General features: G+C 46.6%; 2 protein-coding genes across 8 annotated transcripts in view; one reads left to right on the top strand and one right to left on the bottom strand.

Moving 5' to 3' along the window:
• The window catches only part of IFT81 (intraflagellar transport 81), a 207,348-nt gene that overhangs the window by 84,729 nt on the left and 100,629 nt on the right, over window positions 1-21,990 (top strand). The gene's annotated exons all lie outside the window — the stretch shown is intronic.
• Window positions 1-21,990, bottom strand: part of P2RX7 (purinergic receptor P2X 7) — a 61,798-nt gene that overhangs the window by 34,517 nt on the left and 5,291 nt on the right. For all 4 annotated transcript variants that reach the window (XM_037511196.2, XM_037511193.2, XM_037511194.2 and 1 more), the window contains exons 2-5: window positions 7,064-7,229; window positions 5,889-5,957; window positions 3,385-3,457; window positions 2,256-2,355 (exon numbers count right to left, since the gene is read on the bottom strand). In XM_037511196.2, the coding sequence (XP_037367093.1) occupies window positions 2,256-2,355; window positions 3,385-3,457; window positions 5,889-5,957; window positions 7,064-7,229 (408 nt within the window). The remainder of the gene's footprint in view (window positions 1-2,255; window positions 2,356-3,384; window positions 3,458-5,888; window positions 5,958-7,063; window positions 7,230-21,990) is intronic.

Raw genomic sequence — 21,990 nt, 5'->3', positions numbered from 1 at the left:
TGTGTGTGTGTAAATAATAAAAATCCTAATAAGTTAATTTGAAAGATCTAATTTACTTTACTAAATAGTTTGTGAGTTGGGCAGCATCCCATCTAGCAAGCAGAAAAGTGTTCTGGAGAGCTATACAAAAATGAAAGGGTTTTTTTTTTTTTTAAAGATATATTTATTTATGCATACAAGAACTGGGGTATAGGCCAGAGGTGTGGGGGGTGCGAGGATTCACGAGAGACAGAGTGGGGAGCAGAACAGGTGGATCTACTGAAATACACTGCTGAGGGGAGCAGTGGGGAGACTGGAGAGGTATACTGCACCATGTGGGTATCTCCCTGGCAGGGGATCGAGCTTGTACTTCAGTGGCTGCCAATAACTTCATAGTGCTGAGACAACCTTTTGCGCCACCAGGGAGGCCCAAAAATGAAAGGTTTTTATAGTCAAAAGGTGTACAAAATAGGAAAGAGGAATTATTTCAGGCTTAGATAACCTATCTGTGGTGTACAGATAAAGGTCCTATATCAGATTATCTCCTCTTTCCTTGGGGGATGGAAAATATGACCAATTACTACTACTAGGGAGAGGGCAGAGACTGAAACTGTGGTCAGGTTAGGTGTTGAGGTCTTGGTGGGACCTAGAACAAGCACCTCCATTTGGGGAAGGTTATTTTGTTTTTAACAGTTATCAAGCACTTACTACATGGCAGGCATGAAGTTACCCTGCAGTCACTCTACAAGTAACGCCTCACTTAATTCTCACAACAGCCCAGTGAGGTGGGTGCTATTATTATCCTTATTTTAAAGGTGAGGAGCGTTAAGCTCAGAGAGAGAGGTTAAGCCATTTGCTCAAGGTCACACAGCAAGGAAACACCAGAGCCAGGATTTGAATCCAGGTCTCTGTTTTCTGCTGAAATGCTAAAATGGACTGGTCCTTGCTGCACCTCCCCCTGCAGTGACCTTTAGGGCTAATGGCTTGCGCCACGCTCCCTAGGTCCAGCTGGGCAAGGAACCAGCGTGCAGGGGGAGAACAGCAAAACCCCCTGAAGACATAGATAAGACGGAAGCCTGTTGAAAGATAAAGACCACCAGGAGCCACTACAGGAATGCTGCCCGCAGGGAAACTTATCTCACCTTCTCAAGACCCACAAACTTTATTCTACTACAACTGTCTTTCTAAAATCTTTTCTCTTTCTCTGTCTAAAAAGGTCATTGGTTTGCCGATTAAAAAAGAACATACGAAATCTAATAACTAGGCTAATTCAAATGAAACGTTACTAAACTCTGTGTATTAATAGAACTGTTAACTTAATAATTTCTCTGTTGCATGTTTAGCCTTGTTAGTATTAATCTTAATGATAAAAATATTACAATGTGAAAAGTAAAACTCACCCGTGCTAATTAATAATAATTTAGTGGTAGTGAGTAGTTTAAACAAAAAAGTAATCACATAAAAAAAAAAAATTAATAGCCTAACTACTTAGGAATGCGCCTGGGTCCAGATGTAAATCACTGCCCTGTCAATGATAAGCTAAACCTATAAGCAAGCTGATTTCTTCACTGATGTTCGCCATTCCTATGCTTTTAGAAAACATATATATACTGGTCACCAACTCAAATTAAATTACACTCAGATTTTCACTCTTGAAGTGTGTCTGTTTGTCATTTCTTTAGCCGAATCCCTAACCACCCTGCGCAGTCTCTCAACCCTGAGACGGCCTCATCGTTCACTGCTGTGCTGGTCTGCGGCAGGTCCTTGTAGTTTCTGGGATTTAACATCAGGTTCTGCCCTCTGGCCTGGTCTTGCATGTTAGCGGGACTAAGCAGTATAGGGACCACCACATCTCTGTCACTGTGACCATTTAAGAAAACTTCCCATTCCTTCCTCCTTTCCAGTGCTTCCCCTTCCTTTTCCTTCTCTCCCCACCCCCCACCTCCTCATCCTTAATTACTCTGTATGGACCCTTCTCTAGCGCTTGAGGAGGGGTCTGGAGGTGCCCTGGAAAGTGCTGAGATAGCAGGGGGGCAGGGACACCCATGGGTGCTCAAGGTAGTGGCTGTTTACCAGCTGGTAGAGAATTGTTTCACTCTTTTAACAACTAGCCTGGCCCTCCCCGAGACCATCAGTGTGCCTGGCACAAGGGTCGCCACACCAGTCAGACCCAGGGCTTGTGGGGCTGCTGGAAGAAGGGAAGAGGGAGTGAGCAGCACCTGGCCAACCTCATCTGCTCACTGCCCCGGCCATCCTGTCCCCACCCTGCCACTCACTTGGGGGCTTCTTCTGCTGTCTCGATGGGACACCAGGCGGTGACTTCACAGGTTTTTTTCGTAGTGTTATAATATTTCACGCACTTTCCCGTCTGGATTCCTGTGGAGGTCAAGGGCTTGCAGGAGCATAGGTGTGAAAGACAAGGGGAGGAATCACCCCAGAAGGTACATCCTTAACCCAAGCCAGAGGCCATGATGCTTTTCAACCCAACCCATGTCATTTCCCATGTCATTTCCATGAAACCCATGTGAACCACAAGTTTACAGAAGGCAAACCAGCAAGAAGCACATCAAATAGTAAGCTTTTTTAAAAAAAGGATCAGAGACTTTGAAGTCAGGAAGATCCTGGAGGCTGTTGACTCCTCTGGATTCTCTGCAAGAAAAGATGCCTGAGAGGAGAGCCAAGCAGGGTATATTCTCTCACCTGGCATAAGTGGACTAGACCTTGGCTTCTAAAAGACCACTTGAGTCCCTCTCAAGGTACATGGCACATGCCTGGGATGTGCATACCACGGAATGCACATGGCACAGCATCTTCCTGGAGCACCAGGGTCACTACCAGACTTAAAGGGGAGCGTTCATAGTAATTAACCTTGAAATGATCTGGACAAAGCTCCAGCACACACAGAGTACGGAATAGAATGTAACATTCACATGCCTTTGTGGTCTGTGTATGTTAGAACCACTAACTAGTTTTCTTATAGAGGTGGTAATTTATTTTTTTTTATCATTATGTGTCTTTTTCAGTTAAAACAAGAGATAATGGAAATTCTGCTGGTTAACACAGGTATTGCTGTAGGTACCCTGGGGGTACAAGCTCAGTTCCTCAACCTGGGGAGAGTCAGGCTTTTAGACTGCTAGGATGAGGCTATGAACTCTTCGATTTTCTATCAGTGAGAACCTGCAGGCACTCTGCAAGTTTTCAGGAGCCAACCTCACTGTGAATGAATCACATTCACTGTTGGCAGCTGGTCTTCTAGAGACAGAGCCCAGGAGACACAGGCCTAGGGCCTGATGAGGGTGAATGTAGGCAGCAGAGCCAGGGACTAAAGACATGAGTGCTGCATTGTGACTGTCGCCAAGATCCTAGACCAGCCACCTGGGTGTCAGGGAAAGAGACAGAACATACCATTGCTCTGTGGGTTCATCCGCCCCTTTTTACAGTTGCTGTCAGAGGAACAGATCGTCCTGCGGGTGGGGTACTGCGGGAGAAGGACAGGATAGTGAGGAGTAAGCATCATGTGACCCTATGACAGAGAAAAGTGCATGCCTATGTCCACGCAAAAACTTGCATGCAGATGTTCATAACAGCACAATTCACAATAGGTGAAATGTGGAAACAGCCCAGATGCCCATCAAAGGATGCACGGAAAAATAAAATGCAGTATGTCCATGCAGTGGAATATTATTCAGCCATAAGAAGGAATGGACTACTGATACCTTCTCCGAGGTGGCTGAAACTTGAAGACATGATGCTAATTGAAAGAAATCAGACACATAAGGTCATATATTATGTGATTATATGACATGTATACTTTATGTCCAGAATAGGCAGATCCATCGAGACAGAGTAGGTCAGTGGTTTCCAGGGGGTGGGGGTGAGGGGAATGGGAGTGACTACTAGTGGGTACCAGGTTTCTTTTGGGGGTGATAAGGACATTCTGACAGCGATGATGGTTGCACAGCTCTGTGAATAGACTAAAGCCTAATGAACTGTTCATTTTATAATGATGAATTGTATGGTATGTGAATTCTAACTCAAAAAAAATAAAAATAAATTAAAATATAAAAAGGGATGTCAAGGCAGCCAGGGACCACTTTCAAGGATGGTCCTTGGGGTGGAGAGCAGGTGGCCTGGTTCAAGCTTCCCTGTGCTGCCCAATCAACCCAAAGAGACAGCTCCAAAGCTTAGCAGGAAGTGTGGAACTAAGGGATGCCAGCCAGCACTGACTGGGTTTTCTAGGGGGCAGTAATGGCAAGTCAGGAAAACCAGAACATGATTTGGGTGTAAAAATGGCTGTTTCTATGCAATTGGTGACTTTTAGCAAGATTTGGGGGAGGATCCAGGCTTGAACCCTGGGTTTATTGAAAGGGGCACTGTTTTCTAGGTGAGCAACTCGGCCATGTCACTTCATCTCTCTGAGCCTCCTTTGCCTCCCCTGTAAGAGGAGGGGCAGGATTTTTCTTTCGTAGTGTTGAAATGAAATGTGTTATGAAAAGAAAGGGCTTCGCACGTAGCCCCTGCTCAGTAAGCTTGTAGTTCTCACTCTCTCCGAGTTCTCTTTTCTTCCCCAGTGGCTTCTTTCTTCCTGTCACTCAGCACATCCCCCAGCTGGACTGGGTCATCTCTTCGTAGCCCAAGTGCCTGACACATAGTGGGGCGTGATAAATGGTGTGTGTGTGTGTGTGTGAATGCTCGTTCCCTGTGGCTTCTGGAAACCTTTGCTGTTTTGATTATCAACTGGAAGGAAATCTAAGGAATGAAGTTAGACCAAATCTAACTTGCTGTCCAGATGAAACCCTGAAATTTTTTTTAAATACTAGTTTTCATCGTCTCTCTTGGTGGTGGTTGCGTGGGGTAAGTCTGGTCACAAATTCCTTGTTACTTGCTTTTGGGAGGTGAAGTGTTTCTCCACCATGGTGCTGTGACTAAAAAGCCAATAGAAAAGCAGTGGGATAATACTATCCAGCTCTAGGCCTAAGCTTGGGAGATCTAGAAGCTTCTTTTGGTTTGGGGAAACCTGAGCTGTTAGGAAATTTGAAAAGATGATATGGAGAGACTCTGCAAGCTCTCAGAAACTCCCAGATCTGGTCCTGTCACCAGAGTGGGCTCATGAGCCACGTCTGCAGGTAAGGCTCCCCAAGGTGGGGGACCCAGATTGAGATGGCTGCAACGCTGTACCCCTGCATGTTGGGACTGGTCCCTGGCAAAGTTTTCCAGGAAGAGGTAGGGGAAGGTCAGGAGATGGAAAGAACAAAACCCAGCGGGGGAAGACTACATGGCAGGGGAAGTGAGGTCAGATGGAGGCATGTCACTGACATAGAGGATGAAACTCTAAGAAGGGGGATGAAAGGCAAACTTGAGCCACCTAAAAAAGCTTCCCAGGACTGGTCCTGCAGTTCACAGCAGACTGGGGTAGAACCTGGGAATGAGGACACCTGGGTTCCTAGCCTGGCTCTGCCTCTGGCAAGCTGGGTGACCTTGGGGAAGTCACGTAACCTCTCTGATCTGTGTTGTGACCTGTCAAATGGGGCAGGGAACGCAGTTGCCCTCTTACAGTCACTGTGAGGCTTCAGTGAAATGTAAAATGCTGCTCGTGTGCCAAGGGCCACTGTGGCATGAGCTGTACTGGGAGCAAGTGACAGAGAGAGCAGGGCTGTAGCCTGCAAGGCTCCTTGTGTGGGAGTTGGAGACCCAGGGGTGAGGCAACCATCTGGTGGCTGCAGAGAGAGACATGCCATGTCTTCTCACCCTTCTATCCAGCCCAGACCTACAGCCACACAAAAGAGGCGGGTACTCAGAAGTTATCTGTGGGTTCAGCTACACCCTGGGTTTCAAGGCCCACATCCTCCAACCTTTGCCTCCTCCAGGATCTCTAACACCCATCCAGCCACTCCAGGGCCCCTCCTTACCTCAGGACATAACCCCTGCTCTTGGCCTTCAGTCTTGCGAAAGTTCGTCATCACAAAGAAAGAGTTCCCCTGTGGAGAAAAAGAAGAGAGGGCTAACGCAAAGCCTCAGAGAACAGAACTACTTAATTATAATAATCCAGCTTGCTAAGTGCCTGGGGGCGAAGCTTTAGTCTAGAAATCTGGGTCCAGGGAGCAGCTCGGACTACGCAGAAGGCTTAATATCAAAGCTGGATGAGCCGCCCTGCTGAGCCGAGGGGGAACACGGGAGCTTTCGCACTGATTGAGTATTCACTTTCCATTTCAGCCTCAAAAGCAGCCTTTTCATTTTTTGGACACAGTAAAATCCCATTAAATTGAAACTCAGGAGACCAGGGGAGGTGGAGGTGGGGGTGTCAGCTTCATCAGAAAGCTGTTTAGATTATCCAGGACTTTAATTAAAGGGCAGTGGGACATCTCACCACCTGGGAAGTAGCTGGAGGTTTTAATGACCCACTGTCAGAAACAAACAGCCAGCACCTTGGGGGTTATGTTTTGCAAAGCTTCCCAGCTCCCACAATCTGCAAATGCGCCCTCTTGTCCCTCCCGCCTCCCAGCTGTTCATTGGTGTTCTCAGCCCCGCTTTGATTTCTCCTTTTAGAGATGTCACTTTCATTTTCTCTTCTTGCAGATTTACATCACCTCATGCCCTTTCTATGTGATCCAGACCCCTCCTTTATTTGCCATCTCTATCTTCCTTTGTGCAAAAGGCACACCCTAGAATGTCTTCCTGGAGACATATTTGTTGATAAAATACTGCACAAACAGCACAGAAGGGCTGGTCCTCACTAGGGAGCCATTTCTTTGCCTTTCTGTATCTAGGCAGACCTTGCTGGCTTGATGGTCCCATGCCTGAAAAACTTTATAAATCAAGTGTGAGCAAACCAAATCCTGTTTAAACTGCACCAGGACACACTGCTATTTTGAGAAACCCTGTAGGACTTGATAAAGCAAAGAAGCGTCTCCTTGGAGCATCTGGATCTGACCCAATTTTGCAATTTTTAGATTTTCTCAGTTGGGATTTTCAGGCGCTTTTAAAATAGAGCCAGTGTTTTTCTGGAGTGAGGCTCTAGGCCCCAGGAGCGGGGGTGGCGAGGCCCTGGTGATAGTGACCAGGGAGGATGCTGTCAAGGGCTCACCTGCACGGGGAAGGTATAATCCGCAGTGTCGAAGATACTCCGGACTGTCTCCTTCATCCCCTTCTCCAGAGTCTCCTTCACCTCCGCTATCCCTTTCACCTTGGTGTGCACGGAGCTGATAACAGGCTCTTTCTGTTGATACAGCTTGTCTTTCACCAAAGCAAAGCTAAATGGTAGACACAGAAAAGCATCAGTGGCTTGTTCAGGGAGGTGTAGGGCATGACCACCCCCCTGCAAATTCTTGGCCAGGTGACTGGGGTAACCAACTTGGCCTCTCTGTGACTCATTTTCATTTTCTGTTAATTGGGAAGGGTAGTCGTACCTACTTCATGGGGTGGTTGTGAGAATGAAATGAGACGTGCATGCACACTCCTTAGTACCATATTTGGCACACAGGCAGGCTCTGAACTATTGCCCCCAATGCCAGCCTCTCAGATTGCCTAATCGAGACCCAAGTGTAAAGGACAATCCCAGGTCGGCCCAGCAGGCCAACCTAAGAAGATGTGTCCTGCAGGCCAGTCACCTTTTTTCCACAAACACCCACCTGGTTTATAACCTTGATTATATCGGCTACCCTCTGTGGAACACTGGATGTGTCAAGTGCTCTGCAGGCACCATCTCCTTTTGTCCTACCAAGGGAGACAGTTACTATAATTGTCACCCTTAGGTAGATGAGGGAATAGGCTGAGAGGAGCAAAGGAATGTGTCCTAGATGACACAAGAATCAGTGGCAGGAAAAAGGTCACCCACGGGTCTGCCTTTGAGCCCAGAGCCTGGTGCCAGCTGGCTCTACTTCTGCCCTTTGTCCAGCTCATTATTTGTTAGTATCTTCTTTAGAATGTGAACCTAAGTGGCTGCCTCTGTAAGCTGACCGTGGGGAAGCAGGCCAGAGTGGAGCAAGATGTGGTCCTAGCCATTGTCAACATTGGCTGTGCTGTCACCACCCACAGAGTATTCAGAATCACAGCGCCTTAGCCCCATCCTCAGAAGCTCGGATTCAGTAGGTCGGGGAGTTATCCAGGTACCTATTTATATTTTTTAAATTCCTGAGGTGATTCTTTTTAAAAGATTTATTTTATTTATGCATACAAGAACTTGGGTATAGGCCAGAGGTGCAAGGGGTGATGGTGAGATGATTCACCAGAGACAGAGTGGAGAGCGGAACTGGTGGATTGACTGAAATCCACTGCTGAGGGGAGCACGGGGAGACAGGAGAGGTCTGCTGCGCCATGTGGGTCAGCTTCCTGGGTGGGGATCGAACTCTTGCCTCAGTGGTTGGTGATAGTTTCATAGTGCTGAGACTTAATCCCTTGCACCACCAGAGAGGCCCTCCCGAGGTGATTCTAATGCCTACCTACAATGTTAAACCCCTGGAGCCTCATGAAAGGAAGGTTCATCTATGGCAATATCACATGCATTTTAAAAGTGCATTCTGCATGACCCAGCCATTCCACTCTTAGGTTTATGCTCCAGAGAAACCCTCATACACATGTCCATGGAATTATGTGCACAAATGTTTGCGGCAGCGCTATTCGTGAGAGGGCAAGCTAGAAATAACCTAAAAGTGCTTGAAGAGTGAGGGATGAATAAATTGTCAGAGTCATACAACTGGATGCTCCACAGCAGTGAAAATGAATTGACGAGAATTACCTGTATCAACATGGAAATGATGTTGAGCAATTCATAGTGTGACATAAAGCTTAAAGAAATCCAAACATCATAGAGTCAAGTAAGGAGCTGCCCGTGCCTGTGTATAGCAGCACTGTTCACAAAAGCCAGAAGGTAAAAACCACCCAAATGTCCCTCACTGGATAAAGAGATCAAGTGTGGACTATCCATTTGGTGGAATATTATTCAGCCATAAAAAATACTGAAGAATGGGCCTCCCCGGTGGCTCAGCGGTTGAGCGCTGGGTTGCGAAGCTGCCTGCGGCCTCTGCCGTGCCGGCTCGATCCCCGGCTGCTCCCCGGCCACCGGAGGAGGGTCCCACATGGCGCACAGACCTCTCCTGCCGCCCGCTGCTCCCCTCAGCAGTGTACTTCGGTCCTCTGCCTGCTCTGCTCCCTGCTCTGGCTCTGGTGAATTCTCTCACCCTCCCGCGCTTCTGACTGTACCCAGTGCTTGTATAAACAAACAAACAAATAAATAAATAAAACATGCCTCTATTAAAAAAAAAAATACTGAAGAAGTGAGATATGCTACACTGTGAATTTTAAAGATTTATTTTATTTATTTATGCATACAAGAACTGGGGTATAGGCCAGAGGTGCAAGGGGTGGTGGTGAGAGGATTCACCAGAGACAGAGTGGGGAGCAGAACTGGTGGATTGACTGAAATACTCTGCTGAGGGGAGCAGCGGGGAGACAGGAGAGGTCTTCTGCACCATGTGAGTCTGCTCCTTGGGTGGGAATTGAACTTTTGCCTCAGTGGCTGGCGATAGCTTCATAGTGCTGAGACTTAACACCTTGTGCCACCAGGGAGGCCCTCCCGGGGTGATTCGAAAGAGAGCCGAGCTTCCAAGGATGGGGCTAAGGTACTGCAATTCTGAATGCTCTGTTGGTGGTGGCAGCACAGCCAATTTGAAAATACAGAGTAAAAGAAGCCAGACACAAAAGGTCACAGACACAGATTGTATGATCCCATTTATATGATATATCTGGATTAGGTAAATCAACAGAGACAGAGAATAGGCAGATGGTAGCCAGGGGCTGAGGGAAGGGGGAAGGGGGAGTGACTGCATAATGGATTTGGGGTTTCCTTTTGGGATGATGAAAGTTTCTGGACGTGACTAGAGGTGGTGGTTACACACTTTCACTAAACACCACTGAACTGTTCACCTTAAGTACAGTCACGTGCCCCTTCATGACATTTTGATCAACAACAGACTACATATACCACAGGGGTCCTGATAGGCTCTTCCATCTAGCCTGGGTGCTGCAGGCTGCACCATTGCTGTTGTGCAGTCACCCTGCATGATGCTCCCTGTGTGTGGAGTAGATCCTCAATGGGGCACCACCCAGCTATTAAACTGCCTAACGACACTTTTCTCAGAACTAATCCCCATTGTTAAGCAGTGCCTGTCTGTAGCTAATTTTGTCATATGAATTTCACCTCCATAAAAAGGGAAAAAATTAGATACTTTTCCAGATACAGACATATGTTGTAGACAATATTAAAACAAACCCAAAGGACAGACACCAAATTTAGGATGATGTATAAAAGGGGAGAGGAAGTGGATAGAGGTTGGGTGTGCAGAGAACCTAAACTAGATTATAATGTCTTATTCCTTAAATAGGCTGGTGGTGCGTGGGTGCTTATTACATCATTCTCAATATATTTTAGTGTTCTGTCACATTCATTAAAAAATAAAATTCTTCAAGAAGACATTGGGGTTAGAGATCCAGATTTGGGGTCCAGTCAGCATGCAGGAGGCAAAGCTAATAAATACCACCCCATACACTAAGAGGAAGGTAGGGGCTCAACTGTTTCAGCCTGGCACCCCCACGCATACACAGCACTGCAGTGTATTTACGTGTTGGATATTGCAATATTCTTCCAGAACAACACTGGCCTACCTTTTAAGAAGCTCAATTCTGATCTCTCATATTCATTCTAGAAAGTGACAGATGCTGATCATGAAATCCAACCCTGCATAAGTCAGAGCACTTGTCTCTGCACCATAATGAATATACTTTAAGAATTGCATTGCTTCAGACATGGAATGCCCATTGACAGACAACTGGATAAAGAAATTGTGGAAGGGCCTCCCCGGTGGCTCAGCGGTTGAGCGCTGGGTTGCGAAGCTGCCCGTGGCCTCTGCGGCGCCGGTTCGATCCCTGGCTGCTCCCCGGCCACCGGAGGAGGGTCCCACATGGCACGCAGACCTCTCCTGCCGCCCGCTGCTCCCCTCAGCAGTATACTTCCATCCTTCTGCCTGCTCTGCTCCCTGCTCTGGCTCTGGTGAATTCTCTCACCCTCCAGCGCTTCTGACTGTACCCAGTGCATGTATAAACAAAACAAACAAATAAATAAATAAAACATGCCTCTATAAAAAAAAAAAAATGCCTAGTTAAAAAAAAAAAAAAGAAAAGAAATTGTGGAATATATTTACTCAACAGGCTACACCTCAACTATTTGAAAAGATGAAATGGTGCCTGTTGGGATGATAAGGATGGAACTGGAGGCAATGATACGTGAAATGAGTGTGTGAAAGTGAAAGACAATTGGACGGTTTCACTCATTGGTGGAATATAACTAAAGAAAACACTGACAAACCACAAAAATAACTTAGACTGAAAAATATGGTGTCTGAAGGGACGAGGACAGGAGGGGGGATATGGGGCAGGGCATGGGCACAGGAGCTCCGGTGGAGGGGGAACCATATGCTCATTGGAGGGGTGAAGCTGGACTCCCCAAGTTACAGGTGTGTAAATGAATGAAAAATCAATACCATTTGCTTCAAAGGAAAAAAGAAGACAAATTTCTCAGCGTATCCTGTCTTTCGGAAGGAGGTCCTGACCGGGCCCAGTGACTCTCCCAAATGGTTGGGCGACTCAGGCAAGCCGGTCACCTCTCCAGACTGTGGATTTATTTAGTCCCTGAGGGGTAACTGCCTGGCTCCCTATTCCTATGACCTTCTGGCTGCGTACAACACCATGCATTCTGAAGATAGCCAAACCACTAGTCCCTGGAGTGAGCAGAGCCCCCAAGATGCTGGGCATCTGGCCAGCTTTGCAGGATGGGTAGATGGGGATGGGGGATAGGAAGACTGAAGTGAATCTGGTAGGGGGAAAAACAGCCAGTGTGAGGGAAGCAGGGTACTCACAGGCTGATGTGGCTAAAGCGGTGGGCTGTGGAGAGGTCAGGGGAGGAAACGAAGAGGAAGGATAGAATAGGAACCCTCAGCTGGGTTCACCCCACTCACCAGATGTAGATGATGATGCCCACCATGAAAAAGTTCTTCAGAGTCCCAAGCCACGTGCCTTGAACTTGAACCTCTTTCACTGTCGTGTAGCTGCACCTCAGGTGCTGGCCACATGCCGGCATGTTGGGGAGATGCTCAAAGGCCCCGGGGGAAGAAGCACCTTTCAGCAAAGCCTGACTCTCCCTCCTGCTGCCTGGATGTGCTGAGCACAGAACTCTGAAGTGAAAGGGTGTGGCCTGCGCTATCTAGTTAATGATCAGCAGTCATTTAACTGGCGGTGGCTTCAGGAGCTGTGAGGCCGACCCTCCATGCGCCACCTGCAACCCCTGCTTCTTGTCTTTAAAATCCCAACAGAGGAATCTGATGCGCTCTGTTCTGGGACCACTCGGCTGTGGAGGGAGGCCAGCCAGGGGCCGAGGGCAGCAAGACCTGCCCTGAGAAGGAAGTAAGGGAGAGCCTGCACCTTGCACCCAAAAGTTGTTTGCCAATTGTATTAACTCCTTGTGGCTGCTTGACATGATTGACATGATTTTAGTGGTTTAAAACAGCACAAATTTATTCTTACAGTTCGGGGGGCAGATGCCTAATCCCTTACAGAGCTAAAATCAAGGGGCCGGCAGGGCTGGTTCCCTTTGGAGTCTCCACAAGTGAGCCTCTAGTTTCCAGTGGTGGCCTTGCCTATGTTGTGCTACCTGTCTGTTTCTAACTCCAGCCCTCTGGCCTCCTTCTCTCTCTTTTTTTTTTATTATTTTATTTTATATAATTCTTCCATCATTTTTCATTTTTGCACAATGTATGCATTTTCATTTTGTTTATATTCCCCATACAATTGCACCCCCCTTATTTTGACCCTAATCCTTCCTCTCCCTGCCCCCCCCGCCCCCCCCCCCCGCAGTGTGTCTCTGGTCCATAGTTGCTTGTTGATTTTGGTTTTTACTTTGTATTAATTAGTCTTTTTCCTGGTCCCTTATTTAGGTTTTCTAAATTCCTGCTATGAGTGAGACCATCCAGTATTTTTCTTTTTATTTCTGGCTTATTTCGCTGAGCATGATCCCTTCTAGCTCCATCCATGTTGCTGCAAACTGCATGTGTTTATTTTTTGATTGCTGAGTAATATTCCATGGTGTATATGTACCACATCTTCTTGATCCAGTCATCTATTTTTGGGCATTTGGGTTGTTTCCAAAGCTTAGCTATTGTAAATAGTGCTGCTATAAACATAGGGGTGCAGGTGCCCTTTGGAATTAGTGTTTCTGTGTCTTTTGGGTAAATACCTAGGAGTGGAATTACTGGATCATATGGAAGCTCCATCTTTAGCAGGTTGAGGAACCTCCACACAGCTCTCCATAGTGGCTGGACCAGTTTGCACTGTGTAGGGTAAAGAAAAATATCAGGCTTTTCTGCCCTCCCGCCATCAGGATAGATGATGGATCCTTGGGGTCCTGAATACATGCCTGATGGCAGGCACCTGGAGTAGGGTGTGGGCATAGGTAGATGGGATTCACCTGGGCTAAGACTGTGCTTTTAAGGGCGGCGTCACTGGGATGCCAGCAGAAGCCGAGAGAGAAGCAGAAGACGCCGTAAGAGAAGCCGAGAAGTAGCAGAGAACGCCAGAGAGCCCAGATAGAGTGAAGACTTGTTGGGGGCTGGGAGGACTGCCAGCCTCCAGGCCCCCCAGCACCCCTGCCTGCCATATGCCTGGTGAATCCCAATAAAAGACCTGCAAAAGCCACTAAGGACTCTGACTCCTCCTTTACCCGGTCTGCATGGGATCAGAAAACCTGCACCGTGTCCATTCCTGCCTTTACACACTGCCACTAGCAGGAGAGTTCCTTTTTCTCCACATCCTCGCCAACATTTGTTGTTACTAGTTTTTTTAATATGTGCCATTCTCACTGGTGTAAGAGGGTATCTCATTGTAGTTTTGACTTGCATTTCCCTGATTACAAGTGATGTTGAACATTTTTTCATATGCCTATTGGCCATTTGCATTTCCTCTTCAGAGAAGTTTCTTTTTAGCTCTTCCACCCATTTTTTGACTGGATTATTTTCTTTGTTTTTGTTGAGTCTCATCAGCTCTTTGCAGATTTTTGTGATCAGTCCTTTATCATTAGTGTTGTGTGAAAAAATGTTCTCCCAGTTGGTGGGGTTTCTCCTTGTTTTGGTTATTGTCTCTTTTGCTGTGCAGAAGCTCTTTAATTTGATGTAGTCCCAGCTGTTTATCTTTGCCTTCACTATCACTGCTTTGGGTGATGTGTCTGTAAAGATGTCTTTGAGGTGCATGTCATGTAGTGTTTTGCCTATATTTCCTAATATATATTTTACGGTTTCAGGTCTTATGTCTAGTTCTTTAATCCATTTTGAGTTGGTTTTTGTGCATGGTGTGAGGTAGTAGTCAAGCTTCATTCTTTTGCATGTAGCGACCCAGTTTTCCCAGCACCATTTATTGAACAAACTTTCTTTGCTCCGGTGCATATTATTTGCTCCTTTGTCAAAGATTAGTTGACCGTAAATCTGTGGGTTTATTTCTGGATTTTCTATTCAGTTCCATTGGTTGGTGTATCTGTTCTTGTTCCAATACCATGCAGTTTTGATGATTATGGCTTTATATAGTTTGAAGTCTGGGAGTGTGATGCCACCATTCCCTTCTTTATTTTTCAGGAGAGGTTTAGCTATTCGGGGTTTTTGGTGATTCCATATGAATTTCATCAATAATTGTTCTATTTCCTTGAAGAATGTCATTGAAATTTTGATTGGAATAGCATTGAATCTGTAAATTGCTTTTGGTAGGATGGCCATTTTGATAATGTTAATTCTTCCAATCCATGAGCAGGGATGTCTTTCCATTTCTTTGTGTCTTCTTCTATTTCTTTTAACAGTGTTTTATAGTTTTCTCTGTATAGGTCCTTTACCTCTTTTGTTAGGTTTATTCCCAAGTATTTGATTTTTTTTTGTTTCAATAATAAAAGGAATGATTTTTTTTATTTCTTCTTCAGATTTATTGTTTGTGTATAGGAAGGCTACTGATTTTTGCATGTTGATTTTGTATCCTGCCACTTTACTAAACTGATTGATTGATTAGTTTAATTAGTTTTTCTGTGGAGTTTTTGGGTTCTCTAGGTATGTTATCACACCATCTGCGAATAGTGATAGTTTAACTTCTTCCTTCCCTATTTGGATTCCTTGTATGTCTTTCTCTTGTCTTATTGCTCTGGCTAGGACTTCCAGTATTTTATTGAAAAGCAGTGGTGAGAGTGGACATCCTTGTCTTGTTCCAGATCTTAATGGAAATGCTTTCAGTTTTTCCCCATTTTGAATGATACTGGCTATGGGCTTGCCATATATGGCCTTTATGATATTGAGGTATGTTCCTTGTATCCCGAGAATTTCAAGGGCCTTTATCATAAATGGGTGTTGTACTTTGTCAAAAGCTTTCTCAGCATCTATTGATATTATCATATGGTTTTTATATTTCTTTTTGTTGATGTGTTGGATAACATTGATTTTTCAGATGTTGAACCATCCTTGTGTCCCTGGAATAAATCCTACTTGGTCATGGTGAATTATCTTATGGATACATTGTTGGATTCTGATAGCTAAAATTTTATTGAGGATTTTTGCATCCATGTTCATTAGAGAGATTGGCCTGTAGTTTTCTTTTTTGTGTGTTGTCCTTGTTCGGTTTTGGTATTAGTGTAATGTTGGCTTCATAGAATGTGTTTGGTATTATCCTTTCCTTCTCAATTTTTTGAAAGAGTTTGTGAAGGATAGGCACTAATTCGCTTCTGAATGTTTGGTAGAATTCATTTGTAAATCCATCAGGTCCTGGGCTTTTGTTTTGGGGGAGGTTTTTGATTACCATTTCAATTTCACTGCTTGTAATTGGTCTGTTTAGGTGTTCTATTTCTTCTTTATCTAGCTTTGGGTGATTGTAGAGTTGTAGGAATCTGTCCATCTCTTCTAGATTGTTGAACTTTTTTGCATATGGCCTCCTTCTCCTAAAGGCTTTTGGATTACGCCACAGCTGCTCAGACAAGGACGGATAATCTCGTCTCAAAATCTTGAATATTATCAAAACTCCTTCTGCCAAGTCAGGTAACATGGTCACAAGTTCTGGAGATTGGGACATGGAGATTTGGTGGTGGTGGTGGGGGATGCTGTTATGTAGCCTTCCACCACATAGTAAGGCCTGTTGTAGCTTCTTGAGGGCTACCCATTCCACTAGCCCCTCCGTTCCCTGAGCTCGCTGGATGGGGGTGGGGGAGCCACAGCTTGACTACGTCCATCTTCACTTCTAATGTCCCAGGGCCCTCAGCCTGCTTCTCCATCAGCTAGCACATCTGGAAAGCCCTCCCTTTGTACATTTTTCAAATAACCTCCCCCTGTCCTGCTGCAGAGGACAGTATTCTATACACCTTCTACTAAATGGAAAGCCGAAAGAGGGAGTCCTAATCTATTGGTTAGTGTTTACCAGTTAGAGGAAACAGAATGGATGTGTGTAAGATCCTTGCCTGAATCTCAGCAACCAGGTGGGCAAAGTCAAGCCATGGCCCTGATTAGAGCGCAGGAGCCCTTGTTCAGGTTTTATGAGATACTTCTTAAAATAGCGGCAGCATTTTTTATTGTGGTAGCAGTTACTTGATTTAGGGGAAGGGGCCCACACCCTTTCAGATGCTCGTTACCGCACCACGCTCAAGGCCAAAGCACCAGTAACCTCCACCTGCATCCATGGGGCTCCCTTCCCAATTTGCTTCGACCCCCCCCCCACCCTCTGGTAGCCTCAGTTACAAAGCCAGAGGCATCTACATGCCAAAGACACACGAGCAGACAACGAAGATGTGGTGTAGATACACAGCGAAACACATCTTTAAAGAAAATCCCCTTTGTCATTGTCAAAGGGTAAATTTCACAAGAAAACATAGAAAGCTTTCTCCCTTCCATAGGTTCTCACTGTTGAAACTTTGAGAGCACCTTCCAGAAAACTCTTTATGCCCACACCTAGACATACAAACATGGCTACAGTCTACATACTGTTTTATAATTTGTTATTTTTTTCAACAGGTGTGTTAGAACTTCTTTCCGTGACAATAGTGACCAATGTATGATAAAGATACACCATATCACATCATATGTGTGATAAAGACACACATAATCCTTTTATCGGTTACAGAGTATCCTAGTGTTTAGATAGGAACAATTGGCCCACTGTGTAGACCAAACAGGTGACTGTGGGCAAATCCATGTGGTTCATCCCAGGAGGTGAGTCGTGAATTTGCCACTGTAGGGTAAGGTAAGTATCAGGCTTTTCTGCCCCCCCCCCCCACCCCCGCAATTAGGATAGATGACGGAACCCTGTGGTCCTGAATGCATGCCTGATGGCGGTAGGGTGTGGGCATACGTAGATGGGATTCACCTGGGCTAAGGCTGGACTTTTAAGGGCGGTGTAATGGGGATGCCAGCAGCAGAAGAAACATAGAAGCAGAGAAACTACGAGATTTTGCGAAAGAACGCCGGAGAGCCCAGATAGAGTGAACACTTGCTGGGGGCTGGGAGGCCTGCCAGTCTCCCGGCCCTCCAGCACCCCTGCCTGCCATGTGCCTGGTAATCCCAATAAAAGCCTACAAAAGCCACTGAGGGCTCCAGGACTCACGCTCTCCTTTACCCGGTCTGCTGGATCAGAAAACCTGCTCAGTACCCATTCCTGCCTTTACAGCCAGCCAGTCTCTTATTGATGGGGTTTTTTTATTTTTTATTTTTTTAAAAGATTTATTTATTTTTATACAAGAACTGGGGTACAGGCCAGATGCACAGGAGGGTGAGAGGATTCACTGGAGACAGAGCGGGGAACAGAACAGGCGGACTGGCTGAAATACACTGCTGAGGGGAGCAGTGGGCGAGACAAGAGAGGTCTGCTGTGCCATGTGGGGTTCTTGCCATCCGGCCGGGATCGAACCCATGCTGCAGAGGCTGCGGGCAGCTTCACAGTGTGGCACTCAACCGCCTGCGCCACCAAGGAGGTCCTTGATGGGTTTTTAACTGGAATTTTCATCCCATCTGTCCAATGATAAACATTTGTTTGGTTAACCCTGATGTAGCTCTTACCATGTGCCAGGCATTCTTCTAAGCCTATTTTTTTTCCTACTAAGCCTATTTTAATAACATATTAACTGTTTCAATCCTCACCTCCTACAAAACGACCCTGTAAGGAAGGGTCACCTTTAGGTGAACAAATTGGCACAGAGAGAAAGCCTCGTGTCAAAGACTGCCATGGACCCTCCAAAATCCACAGGTTGAAATCTGACCCCAGGGGTGATGGTGTTAGGATGTGAGGCCTTCAAGGTGATTAGGTCAGCAAGATAGAGCCCTCATCAATGGGGTTCATGTCCTGATAAGGCCTCCCTTGCCCTTTCACCCCGGGGAGCCACGGCGGCAGAAAGTCTGCTCCCGTGTGAACCAGGAAGTGGGTTCTGACCAGACACTAAAACTGCTGGTGCCTTGATCTTGAACTTTGCGTTAGTCTCCAGAACTGCAGTAAGAAATGGTCTGTGGTTTCGAAATGCCTCCGAAACTTTGGTATTTTGCTAAAGCAACCAAAATAGACTAAGATGTGTCATAAGTAGCAACACAGGCTCCACAACTTCAAGCTCTTCTGATGCTACTATGAATGGAATTGATGTCTTAATTTCTTTTTTACATTGCTTCTTTAAAAAAAAAAAAATGTTCATGGAAGGTGGGGAAGGAGCTCGGGACCCAAGTCACCCGACTCTTCTCTCTTCCTCTTGGTGCCATCTGTGTCTTCACCTCTCAAAGCCTGCACCTTCTAATGTCATTACCCTTCTTGGTGAACTCAAAGCCCCACTTGTCCTAGTGGGGCAGCTCCATGGCCCTTGCTGTGAGGGGCAAAGCTGCATACCTCCTGGATCACATCCCGCTGACTTGGAGTGCTTGGTGAGGCACCTATAGCCACAGCTGTGCCTGGACTGACTCCTGTTCTTGGTCACCTTGTTGAGGCCCACCTCTATGGGGAAACTTGGGGCCATGGCTGCTCTGGCAAAGCTGGATTGCTACTTGCTAGTGTAGAAACTGATTTTTGTGGGCTGATTCTGTTGTGGATTGCACCTTTACTGAACGGGTCTATTAACTTTAATAATTCTATTGTGAATTCATTGTGATTCTCCCTATAGAGGATCATATCATCCAAGTATAAAGATTTCCTTCTTGCTTTCCAACATGAATGTCTTTTCTTTCTTTATCTTGTCTTAGTGCTCTGGCCAGAACTTCTAGTACAATGCTGAGTAGCAGCAGTGAAAGCTGGCATCCTCATCTCCATCCTGGCCCTCAGGGAAGGCAGTCATTCCCCAGGAAGATGGCTCAGTCTGTTCACTAAGCTTCACTGCCTCACCACCCGCCTCTCTTATGTTGCTGGATATGTACTTAAACAAGAATCTCCTCAAACCTCAGGAGTTAAATGCTTTGGATAAGGTTTCTGGGTGAAAGGATTTGTGCATTTTTATTTTTTTTCAATTTTTTTTAAAAAAGGTTTTATTTATTTATACAAGAACCTGGGTACAGGCCAGATGCACAGGAGGGTGAGAGCATTCACAGGAGACAGAGCAGGGAACAGAACAGGCAGACCAACGAAATACACTGCTGAGGGGAGCTGCGGGTGCGACAGGTGAGGTCTGCCGCACCATGTGGGACCCTCGCCGGCCGGTCAGGATTGAACCAGTGCTGCAGGGGCTACGGACAGCTTCACAGCGTGGTGCGTAACCACCTGTGCCACCAGGGGAGGCCCAGGATGTGTGCATTTTTAAAAAATGCTTTTGATTTGTGGGGTTGAACTATTTCATGATTCCACCTGCAAAGCACGAGTGCATGCGCCATCTTTTAAGAGGTCCTGGACAGCAGGTGATAATGTGGGATTGGCTGATATGGTAAAGAGTCTGGTCACCGTGCTGGGGACACACAGCCAAAGGACTGGGGGCCATTATTTTGAAGAAGAGGAGAGAGACATTAGCAGGGTGCAGCCATGTGAAGAGTGTCAGGTCGAGGGGCACCCGGGACAGATCCCTAACTGAAGGTGGAAACAACAGGGAGATATGTAAGGAGCAAGCATCTACTCATCAGAGGGGTGTCAGTACAGAACCGCTTTCCTGTGGTTGCTAGTTGGGGACAGTGATGATGATGGTGATAATTTCCATCTATCCCTTCTTGTCTCTCTCCCCGGTCTCCTCTCTACCTGCATTTAAACATCATTTGCCATCATAAAAATAAACCCACCCTCGACCCCCCACCTTCTCCTACCACCACGTGATGCCTCTCTCCTCCTTTGTAGCCAAGTCCCTTGAAAGAGTGAGTCACTGCATCCATTTCCGCATCCCCATTCACTCTTCCACCCACTCCAGTCTGGCTCCCGCCCCCACCACTCTTTAAAGCTTCTCTCGCCAAGTAAACAACAACGTCATTGTCACTAAATCCAATAGACACGTCAGAGACCTGATCTTCCTGGAACTCTCAGCAGCATTTGACACCATTGACCGTGCTTCACCTTCTTCCTCTTCTCCCCTTAGCGTCCCGGGATCAGCATTCTCCCAACTTTTCTTTGAGCTTTTAGCCACCCCGTCTGAGAATTCTTTAGGGACCTCTGTGCTCCCCATCATTATGCAGGGTTCTATTCTAAGCCCCCTCATGGTCTCATCTCTGTCTTCTCTTGCTGGTCAGTGGCTGCTGCTTTCATGGTTCTAGTTGGATCGCTGAGCTGGGGATGCAGACATCACTAACACAGCTCCAGCGCCAATGATCCAGTTACCACTGAGAGTCTCCACTTCTATGCCACACGGACATGCCAAACGCAGTGCCGTCACTTCTGGATTTGTGTCCACCCCACATGGGGTTTTCTCCTGCAGACCTACCCCAGCAAGTTCTCCCACCATCCATCTGGTACCCAAGCCAGAAACATGGTGCGCTTCTTAGCTCATCCTTGCCCTCATTCCCCTTCACCGACTCAGTCGCCCAAGCTTTTTTCTTATTATTCAAATCTGTCTGCTTCTCTCCTCTACCACTCTCACCTCCTGATCCAAATCACCATCAGCTCTCACCTGGATGACCCATTGGTCTCCTAAAGGGTCCCACTTTCTCCTTTGACCCTCTCACCTCCTCCACTCTCTGCATTACTTTAGTGAGAGAATCAACTATTACCTACTATCTGGATCCTGCTGGTTACTCCAGTCCCACTTTTGCTTCCCCCTTCTCTGGAATTTTGCACACCAGCCCAGTGACATGCATGCAGGCCTGTGCATAACCCATATAATCTGCCTTTCCTCTTCTCAGCACCTTGCTAAGGCCCCACAAGGGCTGGCTCTCAGGTGGGAGACTGGCCTGGAGCGGCAGTGCCTAGATGCCAGTGGGTGCATGAGAAACCTCCACCAGGTCACAGAGGAATGGGAGTTGTAGGATAAGGAGGCAGGCTCTTCCGAAAACTGGATGTATCCATCTGAAAGGACGACACTTATTTTTGTTTGTTTGTTTGTGATGACTTGTTTCTAGCTTCTAGAATGCCTTGGTGTTAAACATTCATGGAGGGTCGCGGTAGAGGCCATGCTTGCGGTATTGCCCTAGCTTGCCTGCCATCATGAATATCGCTGCGTCAGTGGGCGAACTTGCCCTCCTTCTTCCTCACATCAGTAAGAGGCATTGCAGTCCACCCAGCAGGCTAGGAATCTCTCATCTTTTATCATGTGAGCTCTACCTCCAAATCCTACCCCAACTTTGCCCACTTCTCCCCTGCTACACCACCCCCGATTCTAGTCCCCATCTTCTCTCATCTGGCTGAGTCCAACCTTCTCACTGGCCACGCCTGATAGTCTACATCCTGCACAGTGGCTTGAGAGCGCATTCAGAGACATGAATGGTTTCGCTGCCCTGTAAAACATCAGTGGCTTCCCGCAGCTCAGAGAATGAACTCCCAACGCTTCATGTGGACTGGCCCCTGCCTACCTCTCTA

Source organism: Talpa occidentalis, unplaced genomic scaffold, assembly GCF_014898055.3.
Source record: "Talpa occidentalis isolate TD23 unplaced genomic scaffold, MPIMG_talOcc4v2.1 talOcc4.14, whole genome shotgun sequence".
Lineage (NCBI taxonomy): Eukaryota > Metazoa > Chordata > Mammalia > Eulipotyphla > Talpidae > Talpa > Talpa occidentalis.
This window is presented reverse-complemented; position numbering and strand designations above follow the sequence as displayed.